The 27,257-nt window shown below is 42.7% G+C and overlaps 1 protein-coding gene across 2 annotated transcripts in view; it reads right to left on the bottom strand.

The window, feature by feature from the left end:
* LOC144495926 (arf-GAP with SH3 domain, ANK repeat and PH domain-containing protein 1-like) overlaps nucleotides 1-27,257 on the bottom strand; it is a 274,726-nt gene that overhangs the window by 176,441 nt on the left and 71,028 nt on the right. For both annotated transcript variants that reach the window (XM_078216746.1, XM_078216747.1), the window contains exon 4: nucleotides 3,999-4,071. In XM_078216746.1, the coding sequence (XP_078072872.1) occupies nucleotides 3,999-4,071 (73 nt within the window). The remainder of the gene's footprint in view (nucleotides 1-3,998; nucleotides 4,072-27,257) is intronic.

Here is a 27,257-nt window from a genome sequence, read left to right as displayed (position 1 = left end):
CTGAACTTCAAGACATTCTTGGAAGCCAGGTGGGTGCACTCATCTCTATGCTTCAGGAGTTGCCAATGGGGACTCCGCAGAGCCACCCGTATGCTCCGTGACCGCCATGACAATGATGTGCAATGGTCGGCAGCCCATTGACGTGGCGCATGGCACCAGGGATCATGTCAGGTTGCCAGCGCCCAGATTCATGGGGATACTGGTGGCTAGGAGGGAGTGAGGGGCCTGGGGAGGATAACCTTACTGATTGTCTCTCTCTCTCTCTCTCTCTCTCTCTTCCGCTCCCCACCTCAAGTATGGATTTTGGTTTGGAGTCAATCGACTTTGTAGTAATTCTTGTGGCTGCTGAGGAGAAGAGAGACTTGCACCCGGTTCAAGGCCAGTCCAGGCCAGAGGTGGCGGGAGGAGGAGGGCAGGGGGCTGCCGGTCAGGGGCAGGATGCGGCCACCCATCGTGCTGAGAAGAGGGCCAGAGGACATCGGAGGCGGAGACCCTGCCACTACAGGACTCTCGTCATTCGATGAACTGCCACTCGCCATGTGCCGCCGCAGACTGCATCTCAGCAAGGAGACAGCGCGGTACCCGTGATAGATCCTCGCGGATCTTGCACCTCACGCAGGAGGACGACACCTGCTCCCAGTGGCAGTGAAGGTCACGCTGGCTTCCACTTCTACGCCACCAGGTCCTTTCAGGCCTCCAATGGAGGCCTGTACGGCAACTCTCAGTCTTCTGGGCACACGTGCAATCTTGAGGTGACGGATGCCCTGTATGCCCGGGCAGGCAATTAGATCTACTTCAATGTGGGCCAGGTAGAACAGGAAGCCCAAGCTGCAGGCTTCACCGGCAACGCTGGATGTCCCACATGCAGGGGGCTATCGAGGGAACACACTTCGCCCTGCGGGCTGTATACGATCAAGGAGTGCCCTTTATAAATAGGAAGGGGTTCCAGTCCCTGAATGTGCAGTTAGTCTGTGATTCCCTTGGCAAATGTCCCCTGGGGGGCCGGGACCTAGAGGGCCCCAAGTGACTTTCATGTGTCACAGAGGTAGCCGTACTGGGCCATACTGTTCATCCCACTGCCCATGAGATGCACCGGTGTCGGGAAGGAGGGATTCGGAAGGGCTAGATACTGCTACGATCCTGGGTGGAAGGCCCCGGCATGAGCTCCAGCCTCTCCTCCTCTCTCGGAGTGCCCGTGGACTACTGGAATGGAGAGACAGCTGAAGTGAGCTCCAGAGGCCTCTGCGCCACCTGGCTCTGTCAGTCCTGGAGGTCCAACTGCATCTGCCCCATGGTGCACGAGCCTTCAGCGAGAGGCTCTAATCTGGAACAAACTCTGGATCCCCTCAGCAAGTGCCCTCTGAGGCTGTGCCAAGCTCCTGAGTCCTGCAGCCATGACCCTCTCTGGCTGGGCCACGCTCTCAAAGCAGGCAGCCATGACCCGTTGTGTCTCAAGCATGCCTCCGAGGCCATGTCCTCGGAGACTCAGCAATGCTTTGGATTCTGCAACCCACGGTGATCATTTCTGGCCCCAGGTTTTCCACCACAGCCACCACTCTTGCAGAGTTGGCCTGAGTGTCTCGCAATGCCGGCAGCATCTTCAGTGACTGAAGGCTGTGGGACTCCTTGAAACAGCCTTGCAGTTGCTGACAGCCCTTCTGCAATCCCAGTTCTGCTTCTGCATCTCGAGCAGTTTCAGGAGAAATGAGTCCAGCATGCCTGGCACCTAGCTGGGGGCCAACTGTTTCCTTGGCTCCGGGAATCCTCCATGTGCCAGAGCCCTCAGATGTTCCCACATCCAGTTGATGTATTATAAGGGCTGTGTGGTCCTCACCAGAAAGTGTCCCAGAAACCTCACCACTAACATGTCCCATCAAGGTGACTGTGTCTATGCTGGTAGATGGTTTGCGTGATGCCCGTGCCAAACGTTTTCCTCAGAGATATCATTGGAGCCTTTCCCCAAGGTGTCAATTAGAGTCACTGTGGGGTACCGGGGTGGGGGTGGGGGGGGGGGGGGGGGGGTGGGGGGGGGGGGGGGGGGCGGGGGTGGTGGTGTCAACTCCATGACAGGCCAGCCTCATTGGGATCATCTCCTGCAAAACAAGACGTGCAGTTCAGTGCAAGGGAGGGAGAAGTATCTGGGCAGATAGGTCATATGAATGAAGGTTTTGTGGCTCCTCACTTCTGTGGCACACCCCGACCTGGCTGTCGGTCACAGCGCTTATCCTCTGACTCCCCCGACAGCTCCATGGCTCACTCCTCAAATGTAGTGAGTATGCACAGCTTGGGAACCCCCCCCGACCCGGTCTTCGCCCATTCCTGACAGTTATGGGCCAACTTCTCCTGGGGGGAACTTAAAGGGAGGGGGGATTGAAAGCCTGATGGCTCGAAGGGTGTGAGGTGCCGAAGATGGGTACAACTGGGTGGTGTATGTCGGGCCTGTGCCTCGGTAGACAGGGTTTGCGATGGGGTCCAGAGGGGTTGGAGGCAGTTGCTAGGGAGTCAGTTGCTGGAAAGCCACAGGGTGTCAAGAAGTGGCTCAACATGGCTATTCCAGGCACGACACACGGGATTGATGGCACAACGGAATGGACACTCACCCTTGCTGCCCAAACGAGGTCATTCATTTTCTTTCTGCTCTGGGTGCACGTCCTCTGTGTCACTGCGTGGGCAAACACCGCCAGCCTGATGCCTGAGGAAGGAAACAGCCGCCCTCTCCTCCATGACGTCCAGCAGTCGCCCTAACTTTCCCTTCATAAATCATGGAGATGCTCTGCACGGTGCCACCTTCCTGGTGTGACTGTATGCGCACTGTAAGCGCTTAAATGGAGCTCCCTCTTATTAACTGCATACAGCTGTGACCTCTTTGGGCGAGTCACATGCCTGCAGTCTCCATGAGGGTGTGAATTGCATGGAGGCTCTTTCATTGCACCAAGTGTTGGAAGGTTGCAATGTGCGCGCGCCAAAAAGGTTAGCTAAAAAAACTGCTGTTTTCTTGCTGTTATGAAACTTGGAAATATTTTGGGCAAATTCCGCCCAAGCTCTTCAAGGATCTTTGTCAAATCATCCTAAGTTTTGGTTCCTGACTTTGCTGCATGAACTAAGCATTCGAGCAAATGTAAGGTTTTATTCCCTATTATACTGAGAAAAACTGGTACAAGCAATTAGCTTGCAATTTTATTCACTTGTACAAAGTACTGAGACCTCATTCTGCATAGGAACTCCATGATTCATTTTCTTCATTGAATGGACCCATAGATCCTATTTGACCTGCTATTTCTCTTCTAGGCACTAGCGACTCGAGACTGCTCAGTATATATTTTTTACTGTCTTCCCAATACTTTCCTTTTTACCCTGGAGACCACTGACTTGATTTTTTTTCCAAACAGCCCCAGCCATATAGCAAAGCATCCTTTTCATATATTCCAGAGACTGCCTGGAATCTCATCCTTCTCTGATCGGATAAACCCCCTTTTTAAAACAACAGTTTTTGTTCTTGGTCCTCCTACTCCTACTTCAATGTTTAATCCTCTTGATGAGTTTTGCTAGCCTTCTAACATTCAAAGTGTGAGGATCCCCAGTGTTGTTGTTTTTACTTAGGATCTTTTCTCGACAAAACAAAATCCTGACTCGTTGCCAATTTAATTTTGTAATGTCCTAACTATGTTTGAGATTTTGGGTTTTACACAAGAAAAGGGCATGGTTTGTACACACAGATTCAAACCAACACGCAATAGGTTTAATGAAAGAGATGTTCTCTGCACTGCACGGAACAGAAACTGAAACTAAACAGCAACACCCTAATGACATTACCACCAAATCATGCGATCAGCTCTTAAAGCAATCATGCAACTATTCAAATATATAACAAGAAAGTGTACTTTGTTTAATAACACAACTTTGTTGTATAAGGCATATTACAGATTTAAAATACATTGTTTGCCATATATACATTGTGTGAAGACAGAAAAAGAATAAATACTGCAGCTAAAACTTACCTTGACCTGAAGTGTTTATTGATTTTGCCGATTTCTTTACTTTTTGTAGTGCATTTTTGTCCAAGTCTAAAGCCTATGAAAGCAAACAGCAAAGAAAAATAATTACAGTATTTACCACATTTCGTTGCCTCACTTAATCACACACCCCCATTCAATGACTTGAAAAAAATTATGGATATTTGAAGGATAAGATAATAACTAGATTGGTTTTCACTCCCTCTTTCCCTCCCCAAATCAAGCAAATCCTTGGATGCAATTGTGAAGATATCTAAACAGGGATTTAAATGAAGTCATGAGAACCCTTCCTCATGGTGAGAGAAGCTAACAACATTTGGATTTTAAAAAAACTTGCATTTATATCACATCGTTGTACTTCAATAGCTGAGAGTGCTTTGAAATGTCTGGTGGTCATAAAAGTTGCAATATAAATGCAAGTCTTTCTTTCATGACCACCAGACATCCTAAATGATTTCCAGCCAATTATTTTTTGAAATGCAATCATTGCAACAAGCAAATGAAGCAGCCAGGTTCCCATAAGCAGCAATAAGATATGAATAAGATAATGACAAGACAATATATTTTAGTGATGTTAATTAAGGATAAATATTAATGATGTGGAGATGCCGGCGTTTGAATTGGGTTGGCACAGTAAGAAGTCTCACAACACCAGGTTAAAGTTCAACAGGTTTATTTGGTAGCACGAGCTTTTGGAGCGCTGCTCCTTCATCAGGTGAGTGGAGAGTTGGGTTCACAAAAAGGGCATATACAGGCACAGACTCAATTACAAGATAATGGTTGGAATGCGAGTCAACAGGTAATCAAGTCTTTACAGGTGCAATGCGAGTGGAGAGAAGGTTAAGCACAGGTTAAAGAGGTGTGAATTGTCTCAAGCCAAGACAATTAGTAAGATTCCACAAGCCCAGGCCAAATGGTTACAGGTAGTGTGGCATGAACCCAAGGTCCCATTGAAGCCATCCTCGCGTGTGCGGAACTTGGCTATCAGTTTCTGCTTGGCGATTCTGCACTGTCATGTGTCTTGAAGGCCGCCTTGGAGAATGCTTACCCGAAGATCGGAGGCTGAATGCCTTTGACTGCTGAAGTGTTCCATGACAGGAAGGGAATACTCCTGCCTGGTGATTATCGAGCGATGTCCATTCATCTATTGTTGCAGCGCCTGCATGGTGCCGCCGATGTACCATGCCTTGGGACATCCTTTCCTGCAGCATATCAGGTTGGCCAAGTCGCATGAGTATGTACTGTGTACCTGGTGGATGATGTTCTCATGTGAGGTGATGGCATCTGTGTCGATAATCCGACACGTCTTGCAGAAGTTGCTGTGACAGGGTTGTGTGGTGTTGTGATTACTATTTTCCTGAAGGCTGGGTAGTTTGCTCCGAACAATGGTCTGTTTGAGGTTACGCAGTTGTTTGAAGGCAAGTAGTGGGGGTGTGGGGATGACCTTGGCGGGATGTTCGCCTTCATCGATGACATGTTGAAGGCTTCAAAGATGTCCTAGCTTCTCCGTTCTGGGGAAGTACTGGACGACGAAGGGTACTCTGTCAGCCATGTCCTGTGTTTGTCACCTGGGGAGGTCGGTGTGGCATAAAACAGGATATGGTGCTCGACTCATCAATCAACAGTTCGGACACGCCACAGCGAAAAGCTGCACCGACCTCCTCAGAAGGCAAACATGGGACACGGTCGACAGAGTACCCTTCGTCGTCCAGTACTTCTCCGGAGCTTCAACATGTCATCGATGAAGACGAACATCTCGCCAAGGCCGTCCCCACACACCCACGACTTGCCTTCAAACAACTGCGTAACCTCAAACAGACCATGGTTCGCAGCAAACTACTCAGCCTTCAGGAGAACAGCGATCACGACACCACACAACCCTGCCACAGCAACCTCTGCAAGACATGCCGGATCATCGACACAGATGCCATCATCTCATGTGAGATCATCATCCACCAGGTACACGGTACATACTCATACGACTCGGCCAACATTGTCTACCTGATACGCTGCAGGAAAGGATGTCCCGACGCATGGTACATCGACGAGACCATGCAGACGCTACGACAACGGATGAATGGACACCGCTCGACAATCACCAGGCAGGAGTGTTTCCTTCCTGTCAGTCAAAGGCATTCAGCCTCAGCAGTCAAAGGCATTCAGCCTCCGATCTTCGGTTAAGCATTCTCCAGAGCGGCCTTCAAGACACACAACAACGCAGAATCGCCGAGCAGAAACTGATAGCCAAGTTCCGCACACAAGGACGGCATCAACCGGGATCTTGGTTCATGTCACATTACCTGTAACCATTTGGCCAACTGTCTTGGCTTGAGACAACTCACACCTCTTTAACCTGTGCTGAACTCTCTCTCTCCACTCGCATTGTCTGCATCTGTAAAGGCTTGATTACCTGTTAAGACTCACATTCCAACCATTATCTTATCATCGAGTCTGTGTCTATATATGCCCTGTTTGTGAACCCAACTCTCCACTCACCTGGTGAAGAAGCAGCGCTCCCAAAAATCGGGATACCAAATAAACCTGTTGGACTTTAACCTGGTGTTGTGAGACTTCTTACTGTGGTTAAATATTGGACAGGGCACTGGGGATAATGCCACTGTTCAATTAAATAGTGTCATGGGATTCTTCAAGTCCAACTGAGGGCACATAACGTTTCATCCAAAACATGACACCTCTGTCAGTAATCCATCAGCAACACCTAGATTATTGTGCTCAATAGAATGGAATGTGAACCCACAACCTTCTGACTCAGAGGCACTGCCTCTGAGCCACAGCTGACACGAGATGAAGCAAAAATGAAAAGATAATTGTCAAAATCTATTGGCCAAGATCTTATTTTGAGTGCCAAAGTAACATCTTTAACCATTCATATCTTATACAGTTTGCCGATAGACTTTCAGCAGGTTTATTAGAAACTTCCAGTCATCCAGTGTTTGCTTGAAATCCATGCCCAAATAGGGAAAGCACCAGGGATATTCTTCAACTAATCAGACTGAAAAATCCTCACAGACATGGAGTGCAAAGCAAGTAGCATAAAAACAGGAAATACAAGTAATATTTAAAACACTGCACAGGGTGCAAATTAAGATCAAAACATACACATGGGATTCAGGGAGAGATAAGAGCGAAAAACAAGACTAAAAGAATATATATTTAAAATTATGAAACATCAATTTTCTTCAAAGAAAATGAGAGTCCACACTTGTATTTTTTCAGGGCCAGAAAGCTTGTTCAACAGTAATAAGTATTTATTACATTGTTAAAAACACACCCACTTACAAATGCCCAACTCCCTCGTCAGTCCTCAGCAAGTGGAGAAATATCAAAATTTCATGTCATTATGTTGAAAAATTTTCATATTCCATTAGCAAAGACTGCAACAGCACAGCCAATGAAATAACAGGGCGTCACTGACAACAACTTCCAGATTTCTGCATTTAAGTGCGCATGTGTAAATTGCAGAACTTGCTACCCTGCAATACCTGTGAGCACTGAGTGCCTCATTATTCATCAAAATGTAAAATTTGGGTCATTGTGGTGATGTGAAATACCAAGCTGGAAACATTATAGAAAGAACTATTAACTTAATCAGTTTGGAGAATAAAACAAATGGCAGTCAACTCAATGATATGTGGCTCTTTTCATCAGAAAGCAAAGGACTGAAAAGAGATATGATCGAGATACTTCTCATGCTCAGTTTGGACGTTTGTATTGTTATAGGACTGCAGAAAGAGGGATGATGGTTTAAGTTCAACATAGCAAATCAAATTAATGTTTTCTTATATCCAATTTATTTACAGAATCATAGAACGGTTACAGCACAGAAGTTAGCCATTTAGCCCTTTGAGTCCATACTAGTTCTCTGCAACAGCAACTTAGCTAGCTTCACGCATGCACCCTTCACCTGTATCCCTTCAACTTTTATCTTTAAGTACTTGACCAATTCCCTTTTGAAAGCGACAACTGAATTTACCAACTACACACCAAGACAGTGCATTCCAGATCTTAACATTACACAGAGTAAAAAAAGGTTTCCCCTCATGTCGCCTTTAATTCTTTCATCAATCAGTGTCCTCCGGTTCTTAACCCTTCCGCCAATTAGAACAATTTTTCTTTATCTACTCTGTCTAGACTCCCCAATTTGAACCTCAATGGAATCTCTCGATTTTCTCTTAGAAAACAATCCAAGATTCTGCAATCTATTCTTGCAATTAAAGTCCCACATTCCTGGAATCCTCATGTTATTTCCACAACCCTCTCCAAAACCCTCACATTTTTCCTAAAGTTAAGTGCGCAGAATTGGACACAAGATTTCAGCTAAGCTCAAACCAGTTTTGTATAAAGGTTCATCATAACTTCTTTGCATTTGTATCCATGCTTCTAGTTATAAATAAAGTCCAGGATCTCAGTAGGCATTTTTAAGGGGGGGAGGAAGGATGGGGTGGAGTTGTGGTGAACCATCGTTGGTTCCCACTGGATAGTGCTGAGCCAGGGGCTGGCCAGGACTACAAGGATGTACATATGTTACTGTTGGGTTGTGCTATTGTTGCTGTTGGGTTAGGGTGGGGTTGTTACACCTTTGTACTGTAGTGTTGTGGCACATCCCAGTCGGGCTCCGCCTCCTGGGAGAGGTATAAGAGTCCCTGCTCTGGCCGGGACCCCTTCAGTCTGGGATAGTGTATATAAGTTCTGGTAGCTTCGTTAACAGTAAATAAAAGCCTTTCATTTACTGAGCTTCAAACCTCGTGTCTGAATAGCGCATCAGGAGTGAGGACAGAAAATCTCACCCAAGGTTTGGCATGTTCTTTTTCAAAGAATACATATATAAGGGGAAAGCTTGACTATGGAAATTGTGAGAAAAAAAATTCTAACTTTAGTTTAAGTCTTCAATAATTAGAAAATTCTGCTGACACCAGTGGTTTGATTTCTGAAAATTTTGTAAATTATACAAGAACTTTACTCTGTATAAGAATTTTATTTATTCCATAGATTCAAACTTGCATGAATCTGGAACTTAATATCTGCTTACTTGCAATCTATTTCTACACCATCAATTCTACCAAAATATTTCTGTATTCAAAAATTCTAATCATCTTTCTCAACTGCATACAGGAAATAGATAAACCAATTAGATCTATCTTTTGGTTACAATACAAAACTGCTCCCTAACATTTCCGTTTTGAAAACCATGCTGCTTGTTGATTAAAGATGCACTTTATTACTAGCTTTTACTTTGAATGTTAACCAACAATGTAGTCACTTGGTGCTTTATGTACAGTGTTAGTTACAGACAATATCAATTTAGCTGAAATTTTAAATACTTAATATGAAATTCACATGCATTTTTCCTGCACAAATTAACAGGATTATTTGCCTCCTTTAATCAGCACATTAAACAGATCCTATACCAGTAGACAGACGTTTTTTTAAAAAATCCTCAGCCTATCCAAATCAACTCATCTGTCATGCCATATCCCAAGGCCATATGAGCAGAAATAAGCTTAATGCATTATGCTCTGCAAAACTGCCTTGTCTGCCTTTCTGAATTCTGATAAAATGGGAGCTAAATTCCATAATTTTATATACAGCAACAGATCCACAGCCATGCAAGTGGAATTATTACTTCGTAATCATGGTTGTGCTCAGTTAACAACTTGATTGGTCTATGTCTTTTGAGGTCACTGCTCTAATATGCAAAGTCATGATGTGGAGATGCCGGCGTTGGACTGGGGTAAACACAGTAAGAAGTTTAACAACACCAGGTTAAAGTCCAACAGGTTTATTTGGTAGCAAAAGCCACACAAGCTTTCGAGGCTCTGAGCCCCTTCTTCAGGTGAGTGGGAATTCTGTTCACAAACAGAACTTATAAGACACAGACTCAATTTACATGAATAATGGTTGGAATGCGAATACTTACAACTAATCCAGTCTTTAAGACCTGCAGAGTTTCACTGGCTGTCTTGTCTGGAGACAATACACATCTTTTTAGCCTGTCTTGATGCTCTCTCCACTCCCATTGTTTTGTTTCTTAAAGACTGGATTAGTTGTAAGTATTCGCATTCCAACCATTATTCATGTAAATTGAGTCTGTGTCTTATAAGTTCTGTTTGTGAACAGAATTCCCACTCACCTGAAGAAGGGGCTCAGAGCCTCGAAAGCTTGTGTGGCTTTTGCTACCAAATAAACCTGTTGGACTTTAACCTGGTGTTGTTAAACTTCTTACTAATATGCAAATCCAGGTATAAACATAATTCTACAACATTATGGTTAAAGGGCAGTTAAATATAAGACAATCTGATCATCTTTTTCTTATTTGTTTAAAGATTAGTTTACCGCTCAACTCTTGCTATTCCAATAAGGCATGCATCAGCCTAGTGTGGTTAATAACAATTTCATTTGCCAAAGGGATTGTATCTAATTTATTACATAATTAAATGAGTAGACGTAGAAAATATGCATTTTCTTATCCAACTAAGCATCAAAGCATTAGCTAATCTGATTTACCTTTTTTTGCATGCTAAGTACAACAAAATGTTTTGAACAAAACCAATATAAATGATAATACCTTTCAATGAGAGAAGCAAAAAGTAAGCCTTGTTCTTAATTATTGAGTACAGATTGTTCTGGGCTAAAGGGTAGGATCTCGTTGCAAGAAAAGGAACCAAAAACTGAAGAAAATATTTAATTAACCTGCATCATTGTTCACCAAACATCGATGCATCAGCAATCATTATTGAAGAGCTCTGTATCAACCTGGCTTTGACTGACAAAGCTGAACTGGACATATTAGTGTTGATCATCACTAAAAGATCATTGACCGAACAAAGTAAAATCGCTGGATATGAAAAAATGAAAATTACTGATTTAGGATTCTTCATTTTCTAAGCATTAGTAATTAATGTAGATAGTCATCAAGTTTCATCAGCAAACAATATATTTTAGTTAAATATTATTCATTTTTAATGGCATGGACAAGTTGGGCCGAAGAGCCTGTTTCATGCTGTAAACCTCTATGACTATTACCAAAACAGTTTCCTGTTGCTTTTACAGTGGTTAGAAAATGCACCATTAGTATCTTTAACTACATTGCCTAACAGTACACATGAAAATCTGACTGCTGCCTAATACATAATTATCTAATTGAGAAATAACAGCAGCAGTATTTACATCATTACTATCTTTCTTTAAAGAATCCAATATTTAGAGATTTTATATTCCTTTTCACTTTGATATCACAAACTCAAGACTATTGACAATTGAAGTGAATTATGCCATATTCACACCAAACTTAATTGGCATAATAAATCTCAAATATGACCAGGATTTAACTGAATTTCATTAATTTTTCAGAGATACTGTCAAAATCCAAAATCATTGTATTTTGTCAGAATAATTCTGACCAGCTCTGCAGTGAAAAAGCACGCCTATAAAATGTTATTTTCTTTTAATTGTGTGTAACCCCCTGCTGACAACTATATGCTCTGACCAGCTGAGTTAAGTAAAGCTACACCTGGGATGTGCTTGATGTTATAAAGGGCTACTATGTAAATGTTCAATTAACAGGATCCTGAGTTCTTAGCGGTTGGTGTTGAGCTAGGCTAAATTTCCTATTTACCAATAAATGTCAGTACAGGCGTGAATGAAAAGGATTAGTGTATGCAGTTGCAATCTAGAGTAATAACCTATTAATAATAGCGCGGTGCCTCCTAAACTGGTAAGTATGTAAACCTTATAATAAGAAAAGGTTCAGGACAACCATGCAATCGGAATAACAAAAATAAATTTATTTTCTTGCATTGTTGCGTCTCATAAAACAGGCAAAGAGTCCCAAACTAAAGATTTTTCAATTAAACAGTTTCAACCCTGAGAAATGTTCAAAATATTACCAAGCGCTTGGACTTATAAACGTTGGGGCCCATACGTTGGTGCACGTGAAGAAAACACGCCCTCAACAACACACTGCTGATACCGTTCAGTGTCTTGATAGTATAGTCTCCAGTTACTCACGCAACCACGACACACACAGTCCAGAAGGGTCTGCGAGCGGGAAGGTGATGCAGCAGGAAAACAAAATGCAGCAAGCTGTCCGTGTAGTGACGCAGGTCCAGTGCGCTGAAGTTTGTCCTCCTTGGCAGTGCTACTTAGCAAGTTAGCTTCAGCTAATCCTCGTTTTCTCCATCTTCTCAGTGCAAACTACACCCGGCGTTTATAGCTGACTGTCCCTCACCGGCAGTTTCTAGCAGAAACGTCCACGCTTGAGAGTACAAGACGATGCGCTTTACACTTTTTCTCAACAGTAATGAAAAAACAAACAGGACTAAACCTTGCTGCCTTTCACTTCAAACTGGAAAAAACGAGTTACTAAACTGCGACAAACACTAGCTTTAACTGCACAGTAATATTTGTGCCCATACGGTGAAGTATGTTAGTCTACAAATATTATTTGCCTCGACGTTAAAACTGGGTTTTTACCGCATGGAAACAGCTCCTCTTCCCCACGTGGCGTCTCCCCTACTGCAGCTTCCTCTGTCTCCCGCCATTTTTTCCCCTCCCCCTAAGTAATCTGATTGGCTTAAAGTGCAGCTCTCTAGAAAACAGATTGGCTTAGCTTACATCACTCAAACAAACAGTATCTGTTCATGGTATTGGGCCCAGTAAACAGGATATTGAAACTCACAAGAAAACAAAGAACAATGGTAAATGTCTTTTTCATTAAATTTACCCATATTTCAAGAAAACACACTCTTTTCATTTTTCTTTCATTTATCCTTTTTTTCAGGCCCCTCCAAGTGTAACATGCATACATTCTTACGAGCAACAGTACTAGCCTGTTAAGTGTGCAAAACCACCCTTTGAACCTACAGGAAATAGTCAATGCGATCATGGATGACCTGACTTTGGCCTCAACTCCACTTTCCTGCCGACCACCCCTCCCATTACCCCCAAAACTCTCAACTCCCAGACCAACAATCTGTCTAATTCAACCTTGACTATATTCAATATTCCAGTCTCCACACTCTCTGGGGTACAGAATTTCAAAGATTATGAGCATCAGAATCAAAATCCATCCATCTTGATCTCAAATTGAAGCCCCCTAATTTTGAAACTATGCTTCATTCTAAATTCCCCCGAGGGGCAACACCCGCTCAGCATGTACCGTGTCAAGTCCCTTAAGAATCGTACATGTTCTTCTAAATTAAAATCAGTATAGGCTATAGCCCAATCTTCACAACAATTGCTCAAAACAGCCTCTTCATGCAAGGAATCAACCTAGTCCTCTGGAGTGCCTCCAATGCTATTAAACATGAAGGTTGCTGAAAATCTTTACTTGACAAAGCTGAACTGGACATATTAGTATTGATCATCTCTAAAAGATCATTGACTGGACAAGAAAAAATAAAAATTACTGATCTAGGATTCTTCATTTTCTAGCATTAGTAATTCATGTAGATAGTCATCAAGTTTTATTAGCATGTTCAGCAATGTATTTCTCCCCTTTTTAAAGAAGGGCGCCAAAATTATAGACAGTATTCTACCTGGGGTCTCATCAACACCCTGTAATCTATAGCAAGATTTTCCCACTTTTATTCTCCAGCCCCTTGCAACAAAGGGCTATATTTTATTTGTCTTCCTAACTTCTTGCTCTCCCGGCATGCTAACATTTTGTGATTCACGTATTAGGCCACCTGGATCACTCTGCACCACAGCATTCTGCAAAAAGGAAAGGTGCTGAAGTAGCCCTCCCTATTCCTTACATGGCTTGAGTCATCAATGCGCACTTGTGCCTGCAATATGGGAAGGGTGTATTGGTTTATAATTTTAATTCAAATTTATTTTAACAGCCCATCACCACTTTCCCTGTTACCCACTGAATTGTTTTCTATTTATGTTGAATGATTATTACGCTTGCATGTTTTCAACCAGATTACTTAGTCTTTATATGATTTTTTTCAATACAAGTTACCCTGAAATTCAGCCTTTACACTGAATAAAAGCCCATTATTATTTAAGTTAACCTATATTTAAATAATATCCTGCTTTCTTAATTATCAATTACATAAATAAATAAAATCAAATAGGTACATGGATGTTTGAATAAATTAAGGCTGCACTAGTAACTTATAAAATGAAAGAATATATATTAATATTCTTCATAACTGCAGAGTGTTGACTAATTTTAACAAACCAACTTTGATGGCAGCATTTGTTTGCCGTAAAATGAAAGTAAAGTTAACTCAGGTGCACAAACAATTCAAGGTTTTCATTTCTAGTACTGATATTGGATTGCACAACTCCTCATCTACAATAATTGCATATTATAAATCTATATATTGAAAACAAAAGATAAATTGTGTTAAACGGGGAGCATGAATCTTATACCAAGATTTTCCTTCTTGCAGAAATAATCTGCCTCTTACCATTGTCTGCAATGAAAACTCAAATTTATATTACATCCCAATTTACAAATACATTCCAAGGCATTTCATGAAGGCATGCTTAAACAATGGATTCTGAAGAGAGAACAAAAGCTTAGTCAGAAATGGGCTTTAAGGCGGGCCTTAGAAGAGTGAGGTAGGAAAGCAGAGAGGACATGGAGGAATCCAGCACATGAGATTAGATGGCAAGCAAAGCTGCCAAATGAGGACCAAAGCAGAAGAATAAGGAATGCATAAGGAGACACAGTCAGCAAAAGTGAGGGGCAGCTGGAGGAAGTTGGAGAGGTAGCAAAAGGTATGGCCATAAAAAGGGTTTAAACATAAAAGGATTAGAGTAATGGAGGAAAAGAAGCAAGACAGAAGCATTGCACAAGTTTGGAGGTGACCAAGACATGGATGAGGGTTTCAGCACCAAGTGGACTGACAAGTAGGGGTGGAGAACATTACTTTAAGGAGGTGGAATACGTGGTATGTGTTGCAGAGGATATTGGGTCAGCAGTTCAGCTCACATTGAAAGGATATAGAGATGTCTTACAGTCTGGCTCAGAAGACAGTCCAAAACTAGAACAAAGTATTTTAATTTGGTTCTTCATTTATTGCTTATAAGTTACATTATGCTGACTGCACCTGCAGAAACTGTTGAACAGTATTGATAATAATTCTATCTTAATCCATGATACAGTTTTCCTATGAGATTTAAATATAATTTGTCCTTTTTCTTCTTTGTTGTAAATAATTTAAAACATTTGATCATATAGGTTTACACTGGTGTTGGAATCTGCTTTTTTCGCTCAAACCTTATAATAATTAAAGCTGATGTAGTTATACGTAGTGTTATACCTGGCGGTATGGTGGCACAATGGTTAACACTGCTGCCTCACTCTACCAGGGATCTGGGTTCAATTCCCGGCTTAGTCACTGTCTGTGTGGAGTTTGCATGTTCTCCCCGTGTCTGCGTAGGTTTCTCCTGGGTGCTCTAGTTTCCTCCCACAAGTCCGCAAGACATGCTGGTTAGGTGCGTTGCCATGCTAAATTCTCCCTCAGTGTACCCAAACAGGTGCCGGAGTGCGTTAACTAGTGGATTTTCACAGTAACTTCATTGCAGTGTCAATGTAAACCTACTTGTGACACTAATAAATAAACCTGAAACTGTATTTCAAGTCTAGTCTTTAATTAACAGAAAAATGAACAAAGTTTACGTCTCCGACGTATTTAAAGGTTCATATTTACGGCAAAATAAAATCAACTTGATCCTCTGCAAAGTCAAGGACTGCAAAAATGTTTTACGATATTGGCAGTATGCCACATTCCACAGTAAATGCATGAACCTGCCGAAGAACACATAAATGATGCGGGGTTGAAGGTTTTCTTGAACAAAAATTCATCATCCCTACAATTAAGGCTATAAATTAAATTGGAGATAATTTCCCCGGTTTGAAAATGACATCACTGAAGTATTAGGTCTAATATAAATTTCTTTACAGTCTGACAAGCCACAACAATTTTATCAATTCTTTCAAAAAGTACAATGCTTCACCCTTGAATCTGTATCACATCAATCAAGATTATCTGGCTGGTGCAGATGCCTGGTTGCTTTCCAGATATTTCAAAGCTGCATTAAGACACTGTTTTAGCATTTTTGGTTACTATATATAGTTCTCCTATTTTTGCAAACATTTAACAGTTTCCCTCATATAAGCAAATTTCCTTTGGCAGTGTTCAATGTATAACAAATGATACCATGTTTTACAAGGCTGGAATAAGTTTCTTTACAGTCACAAAGTCGGATTCTGCTAAATAAACATTAGGTACATAATAGGTCAATTAAGAGACTGCTGCACAGTAGACATTGAATGAATTAATGCAGGCCTTAATTAATTAAGAGAATGTACACATCCTTGGTTTCTCTCTGCTGTTTTGAAATGTAATGAAATTGAGCATAGCATCTGAAATGCAACAGACAAGAAATACAGCTTATAGATATAACATGACCTGTATTATCGTTATGAATAAATTAGCTGTGACGCTGCTCATGGTTAAGTCCAAGAATGCAGTACTTTAATACAGAAACATTACACCATGCAATTTTCAAAAAAAAATTTAAGAGACAAAGTCTAAACAAGTTCCAAAACGAGGTTAAATGTGAACATTCAAAATGCTGCAGCCTGCATGTCTGAAGTGATATTTCTATCTGAAGTGAGGAAGTTGTGCTGACACTTGTCATTTTTAGAAAATACTAGTGGAACTCATACAGCCATTGCACATTACATATTAGAAAATTGAATGCGAGAGGTGAGGAGAGAGTGACTGCCCTTGACATCAAGGCAACATTTTACTAAGTATGACATCAAGAAGCCCGAGCAAAACTGGAGACAATGGGAATCCAGGCGGGGGGGGGGGGGGGGGTGTCAATGTCCTTTCTTCCATCATAAGGACAGAAGTGGGGATGTTTTCTGATGTCTGCACAATGTTTAGTACCATTTGTGATTCCTCAGAAACTGAAGCAGTCCAAATGAAACAAGACCTGGACAATATCCAGGTTTGGGGTGACAGGTGGCAAGTAACATTCATGCCACACAAGGGCCAAGCAATGACCATCCCAAGAGATCTCCAACCATTGCCCCTTGACAGTCAATGGCATTACCATCACAGAATTCCCCACTATCAACATCCTGGGTGTTACCATTGAACAGAAATTAAACTATCTAGCTATCTAAATATTGTGGCTACAAGAGCAGGTCAAAAGCTAGGAATACTGCACCAAAACCCACCTCCTGACTCCCTAAAATCTGTCCACCATCTACAAGGCACAAGCTAGGAGTATGATGGAATACTCTTCACATGCCTGGATACATGCAGCTCCAACTACACTCAAGAAGCTTGGCATAAAGCAGGATAAAGCAACCTGCTTGATTGGCATCCCTTCTGCAAATATTCACTCGCTCCACAACCGACTGACAGTAGCAGCAGTATGCAGCATCTACAAGATACGCCACATCAACTCGCCAAAGCTCCTTAGAAAGCAATTTCCAAATCCATGACCATTACAATCTAGAAGGACATGGGTGAAAGACATATGGGAACACTATATGCAAGCATCAGCATGCCTTTTGTCATTTTAACCACTTCTGGCTTTCACCCTATAACATACCTGATTTTTAATTTCTTATTGTCACATGTATTAATATACAGTGAAAAGCATTGTTTCTTGCATGCTATACAGACAAAGCATAGCGTTCATAGAGAATGAAAGAGTGCAGAATGTAGCGTTATAGTCATAGTCAGGGTGTAGAGAAAGATCAGCTTAGTGCGAGGTAGGTCCATTCAAAAGTCTGACAGCAGCAGGAAAGAAGCTGTTCTTAAGTCGGTTGGTACGTGACCTCAGACTTTTGTATCTTTTTCCCGAAGGAAGAATGTGGAAGAGAGAATGTCCGGGGTGCGTGGGGTCCTTAATTATGCTGGCTGCTTTGCCGAGGCAGCGGAAAGTGCAGACGGAGTCAATGGATGGGAGGCCGGTTTGCGTGATGGATTGGGCTACATTCACGACCATTTGTAGTTCCTTGCAGTCTTGGGCAGAGCAGGAGCCACACCAAACTGTGATACAACCAGAAAGAATGCTTTCTATGGTGCACCTGTAAAAGCTGGTGAGAGTCATAGCTGACATGCCAAATTTCCTTAGTCTTCTGAGAAAGTAGGGGTGTTGATGGGCTTAATTATAGTGTCAGCATGGGGGGGGACCAGACAGGTTGTTGGTGATCTGGACACCTAAAAACGTGAAGCTATCGACCCTTTCTACTTCATCCCCATTGATGTAGACAGGGACATGTTCTCCACTACGCTTCCTGAAGTCAATGACAATCTCCTTCATTTTGTTGACATTGAGGGAGATATTGTTGTTGCCGCACCAGTTCACCAGATTCTCTATCGCATTCCTATACTCTGTCTCTTCATTGCTTCAGATCCAACCCACTATGGTGCTGTAATCAGCAAACTTGAAAATCGAGTTGGAGGGGAATTTGACGACAGTCATAGTTGTATAAGGAGTATAGTAGGGGGCTGAGGACACGGCCTTGTGGGGCACCAGTGATGAAGATGATCATGGAGGTACTGTTGCCTATCCTTACGGATTGTGGTCTGTAGGTTCAGAAGTTCAGAACCCAGTTGCAGAGGGAGGAGCTGAGGCCCAGGCCACGGAGTTTGGAGATGAGTTTCGAAAGAATAATTGTGTTGAAAGCTGAGATGTGGTCAATAAACTTTCTGCCCCACGCTTCTGTACTTGCTTCAGGCCGGTTACATTTCAAACTTTTTCCTTTTAGAAAAAGTGATGAATGGTAATGAACTGAAAAGTTGGCTATCCGCTTAGTTCTTCACAAATGCTGCTGTACCTGGTGAGTATATCTAGCATCTTTCTGTTTTAATTTTTGTCTCTTACTTCTTGCTTGTGCTCTTTAGGCCATCAACATCAGTCCACGTCAAATTAATAATGCAAGTGCAATTATTCAGTATATTGCAATAAGTGAAGGCTCAGAAAACATCCATCAAATAAAATTTTAATTTGAAGCAGCTTTGGCCTATTAATAGCTATTTTTTGCCCTCTTCTTCAAGTTGATTTGCCAGCAATTTAGAAATTACTCTAGATTAATTTTGGAAATCTGAATGTTGTTTAGTCTTTGCCCCCAACTATTAGAATTAAAAGATGTCACTGAACCAGATCAGTAATGGTTGCACTATTAGGGAAAATGTCATTATACTGCATCTTACACTTCAGTGCATTAAATATATAAATAAAACTGGGAAAGCAAAAATGAGTTGCATGCAAAGCCACATTCTTGCCATATCTGCAAGCAAAATGATCTTGCCTCAGAGGTTTCCCACAAACTTAGCAAATGCACAATGATGGAAAAACTGCCTGAGCACTAATTTCAGTCTTGCATAAATTAGTCATCTTGAATTAAATGCTTGAAAAAAGTGGCAGACACATTACTCCACTTTTGCAGCCAGGGGCAGGCTATCTGCCCTAAAAGTCCTTAATGATTTGTGGGGAAAAACGACGAAGTGTGGGATAACAAACAGCATGTGCAACATTAAAATAAATTTTTTATATACCATATTGCAACTTGTTCAAAACTCTAGTTTTCACTGCCAGAAAATAGGGAGTACACCATTTGGCCCATCGACCCTGCTCTCTCATTCAATATGATTATGGCTCATCCTGTATCTCAACGCCATACTCCTGCTCTCTCCCCATACCCTTTGATGCCTTTAGCGTCTAGGAATCTATTTCTTTCGAAAATACATTGTGACTTGGCTTTCACAGCTTTAGGGTGGTAGAGAATTCCACAGGTTTACCACCCAAGTGAAGAAATTTCTGCTCATTTCAATCCCAAATGGCCTATCCCATATCCTGAGACCATGTTCTCTTGTTCTAAAGCACCTACCTCCGCCCGCGCCAAAGCCAGGGGAAACATCATCCCTGCATCCAATGCTCTAGGTGTAGTCTCACCAAGGCCCTCTACAGCTGCAGCAAGACATTCTTGCTGCTATACTGAAATCCATTTACAATGAAGGCCAGCATACCACTTGCCTTCCTGCTTGCTGCACCTGCATGCTGACTTTCAATGACTGGTGTACAGGGATCCCAGGTCCCTTAGTACATCAACATTTCCCCATCTATCACCATTTAAATAATGCTCTTTTTTTTCCCTACCAAAGTGGATAATTTCACACCTATTCATGTTCTATTGCATCTGCCATGTATTTGCCCACTCGCTCAATTTGTCTAAATTGCCTTAAAGATGTTTTACTTCCTCCTCGCCAGTCATAATTCCACCAATTTTAGTGCTGTCAGGCAAACTTGAAAATATTACATTTGATTTCCTCATCCAAATCATTGATATATATTGTGAAAAGCTGGAGCCCCAAACACTAATCCCTGTGGTACCTCACTAGTCAGTGTGCTCCACTCCGAAAAATATCCATTTATTCTTACTATTTCCTGCAGACCAATTCTCAATCCATGCCAGTATATTACTCTCAATTCCACGCAGTTTAATTTTGCACGCTAACCTATGTGGGACTTATCAAAAGCTTTCTGCAAGTCCAATATGAATCCATTGGTTCACCCTGACCTATTCTATGAGTTACTTCCTCAAAAAACTCTAAACATGATTTCCCTTTCATAAATCCATGTTGACTTAGACAAAGTGGCCTGTTATCACATTCCTTATAACAGACTTCAGCATTTTTCATGCTGCTGATGTTAGGCTAACCGATCTGTAATTTCCTATTCTCTCTCTCCTTTTTTTCCCAAAATAGTGGGGCTACATTTGCCACTCTCCAATCTGCTGGGACTCTTCCAGAATCTACAGAATTTTGGGAGATTACAACCAACACACTCACTAATTCCATAGCCACCTTTCTTAGTACCCGAGATGCTTCTTTATTCAAAAGGTTTGTTGCAAAGTATTTAATATGATTTGCTTGATTAATCAAACACTTTTTAAAAAATCAATAATTTTACATTCCTTGGAAACAGGTTAATACATCCAAGCTAAATTTAAGCAGGCTTCCTGAGTATAGCTTTATTAGTGTCCAGCAGCAATGTGATTACTACTTCATCCATGCACTGAAACAAATGCCCACATATAATCGTTAGTCTTTGGAAACCCAAACTTAATAACGACTGATCACAATTTTCTGATTTAACCTGGCTTCGCTTTTATCATTTTTAACCTTGGTATCCTGTACTGCAGACATTGGATCTTCATTTGATTTTGCAATTCTGAACCAAAGATTTTTGTATATTGTAAGATGCTGTCAGGAATAACAACATTTAATCATTTTTCTCAGAGACTAAAACAAAGATTGGAACATGTTCTGCAATTAATGACTGTACTAATACAATTAGGTCCAGAGAATGCTCATTAAATCTGTCTGCATATACATACCACTTGATTGAAGATTTAAGTTCGAAAAGTCAGTGGGGTAATTAAAGGATCTGTTTGTTTTTGTATCATACTGAGACAGAATCTAACATATTAACAGTCAATAAAAATTGCAGCAGGGGGTCACATGATGAATGTGGGAATAGTTGCATTTCTGCAAGCTCTGGCTCATTTTTTAACCCCTTTTTTCATCCTGATGCACAGGTCATAGTCGCGTTATCCTGGAGTCCATACTCCATGCTATGTCATTGAAATATTTTGGGGGGAGTCTTGATGACAGAATGCTGAGGAGTGTCAGGAAAATCCTAGATAAAAAGGAGCAGTCAGAGGCACCCGGGACAGGCCTCTGAGCTTGGTGTTCTCGAAGGCATTGTATGAGATGACTGCAAACATTATCAAAGTTATAGATGACACAGAATATTAATGCTCACTTAGATGAACTGCAGAATACCAGCAAGAGGTTCAGTGAGGCAGAAGATAGAATCCTGAATGTTGAAAGTGCCGTTTCTTCAGTTGAGACTCGGCTGCAATCCTTGAGAATCAGCTGCATAGTACGTCAGATATCCTGATGGATCTGGAAAATCAGGGCTGGAGGCAGAACATCCGTGTGATTGGTTTTCCAGAGATCAGCCATGATTTACTGAATGGCAGCACAGGCTCAAGAGGCCAGATGGCTTACTCCTGCTCCTAATTCTTATGTTCTTATGTTCAGAGGGAGCTGAAGGCAGGCTCCCAGTTAATTTTTTTGCAAGCTGGCTGCCACTTATTTTAAACCTCGATCTGAAAGCCAGGTGAATCAGGCTTGAAGAGGCACGACATATCCTAAGTTCGAGGCCTAAGGTGGCAAAAGTCCACAGCCTAATATGATATGTTTCCATAGCTTGAGGGACCACCAGAATTTCGGAGACTGTCAAACGTGGTGCTACTTGGCACTATAATGAGGCAAAAGTCTTGTTCTTCCAGGACTTCTCAGCAGCAGTGCAGTGAAAACGCAAAGGCTTCAATGTGGTCAGAAAGGCTTTTAGAATTCAGCACACCTTGCACTATTCTGCTGTCCTGAGGGTCACCCTCGAAGGGTCCGTTAGGTCTTTCAACAATCCGGCTGAGGCTTCAGCTTTTTGAGAATCAGTAAAGGCAATGATTCAGGAATCATGATCTGCAGCTCTAGTTAATCCTGGACTGTAATCCTATAATTATTTCCTCGTGTTGATCCTATACTGTGCTTTTTCATACTGGCGGAGACAATCCTGTGACTGGGCCCAGAGGTGAATTTCATCGACTATCCTGTATAGAGTCATATTCTACAGTTTGTCATCATTAATCCTTGAATGTTTCCCCTAGAATTGCATTTCTTAATTGACCCTGCTATATGGGTTATCACACTGATTGGAAAAATCCTGAGAGATCCGGACATCCAGAGGTGGATTTCGCCAGCTGTCCTATTTAGAGTCATACTTTGCAGCTCTTTATCAATTCTTATTTATCATTCAATTTATCCCCTGTAATTCCATCTCTTAATTGATCCTGCTGCATTGATAGGGCAATCCTACGAGTGTTTTTTTTTCCTTTTTGGGAGGAGTTTTATATTATCTTTTTCCATGGGAAAAAGAGGGGAGGTTGGGGGAAGGTTTTGTCTCTTTACCGACGGGCATAGGTTCCTCTCCTGAGCCTGAAAGCGACCCACAGACCTCTTGGAGGCAGGCATCTGCCACCAGCAGTGATGGATGGCTGCCATCTTCCTGCCAACCCGTAGCACCTTGTTCTTACAGCGGTAGGGTCAGGGTACCCCTGCTGTGCCACCTTGCCTTGGCCGGCCAGGCACTTTTGAGCTTAATGGGGGTGCCATCTTCCTGGTCTTGGCAGTGACCATTCTTCATTTGCGCCAAGTGACGGCTCCAGGTCCCCTCAGCATTTTTTGGCGCTGATGGCCAAGCTCTGCGGCGAAAGTCAGAGTGGGTTTGACTGTGTCCGACGTCGTGTTCTTGGGTGTGCCACTGTCGTCCTAGCGCGGTGCCACGGCAGCAGCCATCACAGCCTGCAGGAGCAGGGTCGCCACTATCGTCACTCCGAATCCTCCTCCCCCACACACCCAGGTCGTCAGCTCGAGTCAGGAGCGGTTGAAGGGTAAAGAACCCGAAGCCCCCAACCCGGCCTCCTGCACCAGCAAGCTGTTGCACACCAGCGAACCACTGCGCACCAGCTGCTTGACCCCGTCTAGTGTTGCAGTTCACATCTTACGAGTGTACGTGGTAGCAAATTTTTGCTTGTTATCCTGATATATCCAAGAACATTCATTTATCCTTAATGGAATGCATCTTACAATATATTTCTTGTTTTTAAGAAGTGTATTGTACAAGTTGTATAGTATTAGGGCTGTGCAATTTTTATCCGTTTTCTCCATCTTATAAATGTATGGTACATACAGCAGTGGACATTTTCCACCAGATATCGTTTTGTTACAATTATGATTAAAATGAGGAGCACCATTGCAGGGAGATGGACAAGTGGTTTAGCATAGAATCATAGAAACCCTACAGTGCAGAAGGAGGCCATTCGGCCCATCGAGTCTGCACCAACCACAATCCCACCCAGGCCCTATCCCCACATATTTTACCCACTAATCCCTCTAACCTACGCATCCCAGGACTCTAAGGGGCAATTTTTTTTTTAACCTGGCCAATCAACCTAACCCGCACATCTTTGTACTGTGGGAGGAAACCGGAGCACCCGGAGGAAACCCACGCAGACACGAGGAGAATGTGCAAACTCCACACAGACAGTGACCCAAGCCGGGAATCGAACCCGGGACCCTGGAGCTGTGAAGCAGCAGTGCTAACCACTGTGCTACCGTGCCGCCCATGAAGGTAGTGGGTAGGGCCCGGCGAGTCCTCACAGTGGGTGAGGAAAACCCCCCCCCTAAAACATATAGGCTTGCATATATTTTGTATTTCATTTATTTTGAGGTTATAGAATCCTTGCTTAACTCCTGTTATAGTGCTGACAGACTATATATCCTGGCAAGAGTCATTGTATTGTATCTTCAGCACCTCCACTACAGCTGGGGATGGGGAAGTTTCCTATGGTGCACGCCCAAGTGTGGCATGAAAACCTGTATCAGTTTAATCGCCATTTTACTTGTGCTAATATCCTGTATTTTTTGTGGTTGCATAAGAAATGGCATTAGCTAAGACAGATTTGCATCTGGAATGTGCAGGAAATTCATCACCCTATTAAAAGGAAAAAGATCTTGGGCGGGATTTTACAGCCTCACTCGTCCCGGAACTGTAAAATCCTGCCGAGATCAACAGACCTTTCCATGGTCCGTCCCTCGCCCTCTCCGATTCCTGTGGCGGGCTGGACGATAAAATTACAGCCCTTATCTTTTCTTAAGGAGAAAGTTGACATAGCTCTGTTGTAAGAAACTCACCTGGTTGACAGGGAGCACCTCAAACTCCCAGCATTCGATGGGTAGCAATGTTGGTTAATAAGAATTTGCCTTTTAATTTGGAAAGATGCGTAAAAGACAAAGTATGCGCATGGTTGTCAAAGGGCTGGTATATGGGGAGAATGTATCGATAATGAGTGTTTATGCCCCCCCCCCACTTAATTATTTCCTGGACTTTGCAGAACCGGCCTCCCATTATTCATTTATTGGTGGTGATTTGAATTGCCATCTTAAACCCACTAATTAATAAACTCCGTTATGAGAAAACCTCCCATGCAGCAAACTAGGGCATTGGCCTTGGCTTGTGATGAGGTGTGTTATTTGGATGGGTGAAGAATTTTGCACCCCAAGAATAAACAGTTCACTTTTTTTCAGCCCCTCATCGGTGTCACAACAAAGATAGACAATTCTGTGCCAAAGATGATCCTGCAGTCAGTTAGTTGCCTCTTTTACGATAGGTAGTATTGTGATTTCTGACCACGTTCCAGGTTTTTTTGAATTTCTTCTTATGGGGGCCCACCCTTAGCCCATGAATATTTGATGCATCGTTACTTCAAGATTGAATTTGATGTTTTTTTATTTGGTTAATTCTCTTTCTGATGTGAGCCCCTCTATTCTGTGGGAGATCTGCAAGGCCTTTGCTGGATGTTTGGTCATCTCATTCACGGCTAGAAAAAGGCATAAACTGATGGAGCAGCAGCGTCAGTTGGAGGTCTGGCTAGCTGAGTTGGAGGGGGAAAAGGGAGAGTGGTAGGAAATCTTGTCATGTGAAGCTAAAGGAAATTGGTGTAGTTACAGTGGCACTAGATTCTTCAACGCAGTGTACAGAGAGGAGTTTGAAGTTTGTTAAGCAGAAGTTTTAGGAATTTAGGAATAAATTGAGCAGGTTTTTGGCTTTTCTCACTTGGAAGAAATCGGACTCTAGGACGATAGCTATAGTGCTGGACTCCAAGAGAAATTGGCAGATTAAGGCAGAAGATATTAATGAGGCTTTTATGCCAATATGTATCAATTGAAACAAGCTGAGGATGCTCAGGCAATTATGGAGCATTTCTTCTCCTCTCTTGAGCTTCCCTCTGAGACAGAGGATCTGAGAACAGCTTTGAAAGCTCCGATCTCTCAGGTGGAAGTGGTTTCTGCGGTAAAGCAGCTTCAGTCTGATAAGGCATCCAGGCCTGAATTCAAAGTATTGTTATTAGACCCAGTAATTGGTATGCATAATCATTCATTTGGCATAGGTTTGCTACCGCGGTCAATCCTTGAAGCGAATACTTCTGAAACCCAGCAAGAATCGTGAGCAGTGCACTTCTTACAGACCATTTCTTTATTAAATGTTGATTTGAAAGTGTTGTCTAAGCTTCTGGCCATGCACCTGGAGAAAATCCTTCCTGTGATTATCCAGAGTGATGTGGAGATGCCAGCGTTGGACTGGGATAAGCACAGTAAGTCCTCACTCACCTGATGAAGGAGCCTGAGATTCCGAAAGCTAGTGCCAAATAAACCTGTTGGACTTTAACCTGGTGTGGCGAGACTTCTTACTGTGATTATCCAGAGTGATCAGACTGGGTTTATTCAGGGTTGGAACTCATACAATAATGTTAGGGAATTGCTGAATATCATCCAAGTCTTCCAAAAATGAGCTTTGGATGGGTTAGTGATCCCCCGAGATGCCAAAAAGCCTTTGATAGCATAGAATAGAATTACTTGTTCTATACATTGCATAAGTTTGGATTAGGAGGGAACTTTATGAAGTGGATTCAAGTACTCTATAAGAACCCTACATTGGTGGTCCTTATAAATGCTTATAGGTTGGAGAATTTTGGCTTTCAGAATAAAACTAGGTAGAGATGTTCCCGGTCATAGAATCATAGAAACCCTACAGCGCAGAAAGAGGCCATTTGGCCCATTGAGTCTGCACCGACCAAAATCCCACCCAGGCCCTACCCCCATATCTCTACATATTTACCTGCCAATCCCTCTAACCTACGTATCTCAGAACACTAAGGGGCAATTTTAGCAGAGCCAATCAACCTAACCCGCACATCTTTGGACTGTGGGAGGAAACCGGAGCACCCAGAGGAAACCCACGCAGACACGAGGAGAACGTGCAAACTCCACACAGACAGTGACCCAAGCCGGGAATCGAACCCAGGTCCCTGGAGCTGTGAAGCAGCAGTGCTAACCACTGTGCTACCGTGCCGCCCGGTCTCCCATTTTATTTGCTTTAGCGATTGAACTCTTGGCTGAGGCCAAGTAGCACAGCGGCACGGTAGCACAGTGGTTAGCACTGCTGCTTCACAGCTCCAGGGACCTGGGTTCGATTCCCAGCTTGGGTCACTGTCTGTGTGGAGTTTGCACATTCTCCTCGTGTCTGCGTGGGTTTCCTCCGGGTGCTCCG

The sequence above is a fragment of the Mustelus asterias genome, chromosome 7 (genome assembly GCF_964213995.1).
Source record: "Mustelus asterias chromosome 7, sMusAst1.hap1.1, whole genome shotgun sequence".
Lineage (NCBI taxonomy): Eukaryota > Metazoa > Chordata > Chondrichthyes > Carcharhiniformes > Triakidae > Mustelus > Mustelus asterias.
This window is presented reverse-complemented; position numbering and strand designations above follow the sequence as displayed.